Source organism: Triplophysa rosa, unplaced genomic scaffold (assembly GCF_024868665.1).
Source record: "Triplophysa rosa unplaced genomic scaffold, Trosa_1v2 scaffold178_ERROPOS669114, whole genome shotgun sequence".
NCBI classification, from domain to species: domain Eukaryota; kingdom Metazoa; phylum Chordata; class Actinopteri; order Cypriniformes; family Nemacheilidae; genus Triplophysa; species Triplophysa rosa.
Window position 1 is genome coordinate 12,365 of NW_026634188.1, and position 5,961 is coordinate 18,325.

General features: G+C 44.5%; 1 protein-coding gene across 1 annotated transcript in view; it reads right to left on the bottom strand.

The window, feature by feature from the left end:
• Nucleotides 1-5,834, bottom strand: part of klb (klotho beta) — a 16,109-nt gene extending 10,275 nt beyond the window's left edge. The window contains exons 1-4 of the mRNA XM_057327134.1: nucleotides 5,077-5,834; nucleotides 2,550-3,063; nucleotides 2,209-2,477; nucleotides 1,028-2,135 (exon numbers count right to left, since the gene is read on the bottom strand). Coding sequence (XP_057183117.1) covers nucleotides 1,028-2,135; nucleotides 2,209-2,477; nucleotides 2,550-3,063; nucleotides 5,077-5,793 — 2,608 coding nt within the window. The 5' untranslated portion in view covers nucleotides 5,794-5,834. The remainder of the gene's footprint in view (nucleotides 1-1,027; nucleotides 2,136-2,208; nucleotides 2,478-2,549; nucleotides 3,064-5,076) is intronic.
• Nucleotides 5,835-5,961: the final 127 nt, after the last annotated feature.

The following is a 5,961-nucleotide window of genomic DNA, read 5'->3' on the forward strand; positions in this document are numbered from 1 at the left end:
GAGTGAGTGAGTGAGTGAGTGAGTGAGTGAGTGAGTGAGTGAGTGAGTGAGTGAGTGAGTGAGTGAGTGAGTGAGAGAGAGATGTTATTGAATATGACCGGCTGTAAAAGATCAGTCTGTGTCCACATGAGTGTTAGTTCAGCGTGAGACCTTTGAGCTGTCCTGCACATCAACACAACGCTGCTCTTATAGACACAGTTTTATTACATTATGTTTCATGTTTAGCTGCAATAAAGCCGAAAACACTGCAGCGGTCATGTGTCATCATCTCTGAACTTCAGACCGCAGGAATAAAATATAAACCTTCACACTCTGAAGAGCTCACCTTTCATATTTCACTAAATCTTTCATGATTCATCACACACATTAGAATGAGTATGTTTCAAAACAAACCACACCACGTCACCCTTACAGTAAATAGATTTATAAAGACTTCAGGTATCAGACGCACAGTAATGGCCAGAAGTGATGTACAGAGGAAATATTTACACAAGCTTTAAAATGGTTAAGGTCATTATTTGCCCAAACTACAGTGTATCAGTGAATACAGGTTTCATTCAGACATACAGAAAACAATGAATTGATAAAAGAAATAAATCAAAGAGTGGATCAGTTGATCAGTTATGCATATGCATATGTTGTTGTTGTTTTCTTTTTTTACAACAATCTTTAATAATGTATTTACATAAAAGGCAAAGAGGTAAACATCACTTTTGGTCGCTACCGTGTGTCAGAAACTGAAGTTTAGTGATGACTGTGAACTCGAGCTCTCACCACAGACAACAGATGAATTCAATCACATTGACATTCATTCATCAACTGACACCCAACTCATCCTACATCATTCTGTGCAAATATCACCTCCACATCTTTAATACTGACACACAGATCAGTGATATGAAACTTTATTCTCTGTACGTTAGATTTTGAGACTTACTGAGTTTCACACACTGGGTCACTTATGAATATTTGCTGACATGACATCTTCATAAATAACAGACAGGCATGAATAATGACATCAGCTCACCTTTGAGCGCCTCCTGCAGGTAATTCCTGATATAACTCTGTCTCAGCTGATCATCACCAGCTGCTCGGTCATCCACCCCTGACGCTGTGATGATGACGGGGAGGCTGTTACCATAGCGACTCTTCATCCAGCTCAGCATCCTGCGGACACCCCAGGGTACGACGGCCTGTCCCATCGGTGAGGACGTCCAGGTGAGGTCAGTCATCAGAGAGCAATCGCGTTCCTGCGATTTCTGCGGTGACACTAAACGTGTTGTGAAGTGATTCAGAGCGATGAAATCCAGAGACGCTCTAAGCTCCGCCTTCTCATCATCCGTAAAGCTAATCAGAGAAGATCCGACGTCGCGGCTGTTATGCGCATCAGGATCTCCTCCGCCAATCAGAGGATCGAGAAAATGTCCCAGTTCGAACCACAGAAAGTGACGGGCGGCCACTTTGTGAGATTCCAGGAACGGATTGGCCGGTTCCACCCAATCGGCGTGAAGCGCAAGGCTAACGTTGGCTCCATGTCGCTGGCGAAACTGCACGCGGTAAACGTGCCAGGCCTTGGCGTGAGCCAGTAACGTGTGTCGCGCCACCGTCCATCTGCCTTCAGCGCTTCCGCCGTACATCTCCGTCAGACGGTTGGGTTCGTTAATGGTGATCCAGACCGGCACTAGTGCCCCAAACTCATGGAAACAGAGAGTGGCGTACTTGACGAAGGCTTCGACGGTGCTGTAGTTTCTCCAGCCGCTGTTGGCATGCAGAGGCGCGGGCAGACCCAGAGACGGTGACCTGTAACTTGGGTGATACAGCGTCACGACCGCTTGAATTCCTCTCCTCCTGACCTCGCTCAACACACACCTGTAGAACCTCAGCTTCTCACCGTCCACGGACGACACGTCACCGCTGGGCACCAGCTCAGACCAGTCCAGAGCGAACCGGTAGTGTGACGCCCCCACGGCCTCCACGAGGAGCAGGTGACGCTGAATGAACAGAAAGTCCGTACACTGAGATCCTCGAGTGTGAAGAACCACACCGGCTACAGGTCTGAGAGATCCGTCACCAGAATAATTCCAGCGGTACACGTGAGGATCGGTGAACTGCGGCGAGAACGGACGCAAGTGAACCTGGAACAAAAAATCATGTTTAAAAGTTCACTTTTGTAAAACAATGTTGAGCCGATTTGACTCTCGTCCTCACCTGCAGTGTAGAGTCAGACACACCGAACTGAAAGTCACACGGGAAGTGTGCGTGGATCATATGTTGCGTGTGGTTGTCGGGGAAAGCGTTGTCGTTGACGATCTGCCTGTAGAAGTGAGCGCTGGTCTTTGGGATTCTGTGTCGCTGCCGTCGCGAGAAGTCGATGTAGAACAAACCTCTGCGCATGCCGTAACCGTGATTCCATTCAAATCCATCCAACAGACTCCAGGCGGAGTATCCCAACACTTTCACACCGTCTGTAGAAACAGCTACACAAACACACACAACCCTCAGCCATCTCTGCAGAGGCCACAAACACACAATGTATACACTCTACGGACCGTGGAGGAGTTGTTTGATGAATCTCTTGAGCAGGTAAATGGCCACGGTGTCCTCGACTCCCACACTTTGATCAGAGAACCATCCGCTGTCAGGCAGCAGAACGTCTGGATCTCTGTACTCCTGCTGAACCCACAGCAGAACTTTCCTCAGGTCCAGAGTCACCATCTGTCCGAACCGAGCCAGACCTCGCACCACTCTCAGAGTCTCGGAATCAAAAGCTAAAGAGAAGAAATCTGCACTTCCTCTGATCCACATCTTCTCCTGCGGACTGAACTCTGGCAGAACGCCGCGGTTGGACGCTTTCAGGGATGCAGGATAATCTCCGCTTCCATGGATGGGCTCTGCGAACCAGCCCATCACAGCCTCCATGGATTTCTGACAGAGCTCCAAATTGGCTGATGTGGTCTGACCGTGAAGAGGCTCCACCCAATGAGATCCCAGCGTGATGGAGACTCGACCGCGCTGATGGCATCTGAAGTGTTTGTCATAAATGTGCCACGCTTTAGCGTGTGCCTGTAAAAACACAACAACAACACAAATCTCAACAGAGGCAGTGATGACGGACTTTCATCTAATAACCTCACTCAAGTTTTTGAATACTCATACGCTTACGTGAGGCCTGAGAACAAAACCACAATCAGAAAAATAGCATAGAAGAATAAAATTGATCATTTAGAGGCAAGACTAAATTCAAATGATTTCTTTTAACGTGATAAATGTACAGTACATATTACAAATATACACACACGGTAAAATGCTGGGTTGTTTAAATTCACGAATGGGTAAAATGTGGACAAATTTAACTGCTGAATTAAATAAACCTAGAAACGTCTATATATGACCAGTGTTGGGTGTAACTAGTTACTAAGTAATAAGTTAATGTAATTTAAGTACTTTTCCCTTGAAAAAGTAAAGTAAGGGGTTAGTTTTATTTTTTCTGTGATTTAATTACAGTTACTTCTGATTCAATTCAATTTTATGTATATAGCGCTTTTCACACTGTGGATTGTTCCAAAGCAGCTTTACAGGAGAAAACAGAAAACACCGAAAGTGTCAAACACAGCACAGTGCATGGTGTTTCTAGAGCAAGTAAGATCATTCTAGTAAATCATATCTAATAATATCTAATATCAGCCCTGTGGCGAGGAAGCCAAACTCCAGTGAAAGAAACCGGACTCAGCCGGGAGGACCAGGTCTCCTCTGACGTGTCACAGCTGCACTCACTGACTTTCATTAACACTTACTGAGGACATGTTCCTGAAGAAAAGGGAGAGCTCATTAGTTGTGCTTTAGGAAGTTTCATTTGTTGAAACTGTTTGGGTCTAATTTGGTCTTATTTTGTGATGGATATCAGGGAACAGAGGAATGTTATAAGCAGGTAAAATAGTAATGGCATAATGTAACTATATATATGAGTGCAGCTATAACTTCAAACTGCTGTCATGGGATGTGAGTTTAGCATTAAATACGAAGTATTGTAAATTTAGCATTTATGTGACAAGTAGTCCGTCTTTGCTTCTGATGTAATTAAACTAAAGGTCACACTTTAGAATAGGGACCAGTTCTCACTATTAACTACGACTTTTGCCTCAACAAACTCCTAATTACTGCTTATAAGGTAGTTTTTAGGTGTAGGTATTGGGTAGGATTAAGGGATGTAGAATAAGGTAATGCAGAAAAAGGCATTAATATGTGCTTTACACATACTAATATACAACCAATATGCATGTTAATAAGCAAGTAGTTAATAATGAATTTGTGTACATTCATATAATGTGTAACCATATTATTGATTTGAATGAATTAACAGAGCCGTTTCATGTCTATCCTTGTAATTTGTACAGTAATCTAATTACACGATTGAATATGTAACTAGTAATTAATGACTTTTTCAGAGTAACTTACCCAACACTGTATATGACCCAACTGTGTGTGTGTACACTATGAAGAAAAGCATTTAAAGGTCCTCTTCTAAGGACCCACTTCAGTCTTGACTCTACAGCACATAAATTCTAGAGAATCCACCATGACAATGTCTCTGTGCACAAAAGAAATGATGGATTGAGTGTAGCGTGGAAGAACTTGGGTTGGGTCACTGCTCTAGTGTCTTCAGAACACGGATATAATGATAAGCCTATAAATGCTAAATATAAAAGTCATTAGTATGTTGAGATATGTTAGAGAACAATTCATGAGCCTTGTGCATCTGTACTGTGAGTCATATAAAAAAAAACTTTATGATATTATTATGCAATATAACACATCTAATGGTTAAAGGATAACAGGGAACAAAGAAGATGTCCAGAAGACTGAAAACACTCTGTTATTTTAACCTGTCAAAGAAACACACATCTTAAGGAATCATGTTTCCAGAAAACAACTATCGTTTAGGGAGCAATTGCATTGTGACATCATCTTTGTTGTAACTTTTTTTTGTCAAGAAAACAATTTTCTCAGTGTTTATGTTTATGTGAGAGTAAAAACTCTTTGTGCAGTTGAAGTGTGAAAGAAACCTCTTGAACTCACCCTGATGATGTTGTGCGCGGCGATGAAGGGATGCTGTCTCTCTCCTCTCACCCCCGGAGCGTGAGCTCCTGTACCGTAACCCTGAACGGCCAGCAGAAACGGGTTGTGTATCGTGAGCCAGTACCGAACGTCTCCACCAAACGTTTGAAAACAAAACCGGGCGTAATCTGCAAAAACATCCACCAGGTTTGGATTCAGCCAGCCTCCGAACCGCTCCTGCAGCGTCTGCGGTAAATCCCAGTGATGAAGAGTCACCACGGGCTCCACGTCAACATCCTTTAACATTCTGATCAAACGCCGGTAATGTGCCACTCCAGCCCGGTTGGGTTCTGATGTCGCATTGCCATCTGGAAAGAGCCGTGGCCACGACAGAGAAAAAGCGTAGAACTTCACACCCAGATACTGAAGCGCTTGAACATCCTCGTCCCACAGAACGTAACTGTCACTGGCCACGTCTGCCGTGTCCATGCTCGTGCGGGAACCGTGAGTAAAGCGATCCCACACGGACTCTCCCTTCCCGTCCGCATCCCAGGATCCTTCGGTCGGGAATGCAGAAGATCCCACGCCCCAAAGAAAACCTCTGGGGAACTGAAAGTGAACGTGAGTGTCATTGAGCGTCTGAAGCCACAGACGATGAGATCCACCGACTGCTGTCCTCAACAAACTCAACCACAAAACCACAGACACCAGTGACACGGACCAGCAGAAACACGACATCACCAATGAAGAAAACAAACCTGCTCACGGTACACACACCACTGACACGACACGCTCCAAGAAACACACAAACACTGAAGGAGTGCTGCAAGATGAACCTTGAAACAATCATTAACCTGAATTCTGACCTCTGAGAGAGAGAGAGAGAGAGAGAGAGAGAGAGAGAGA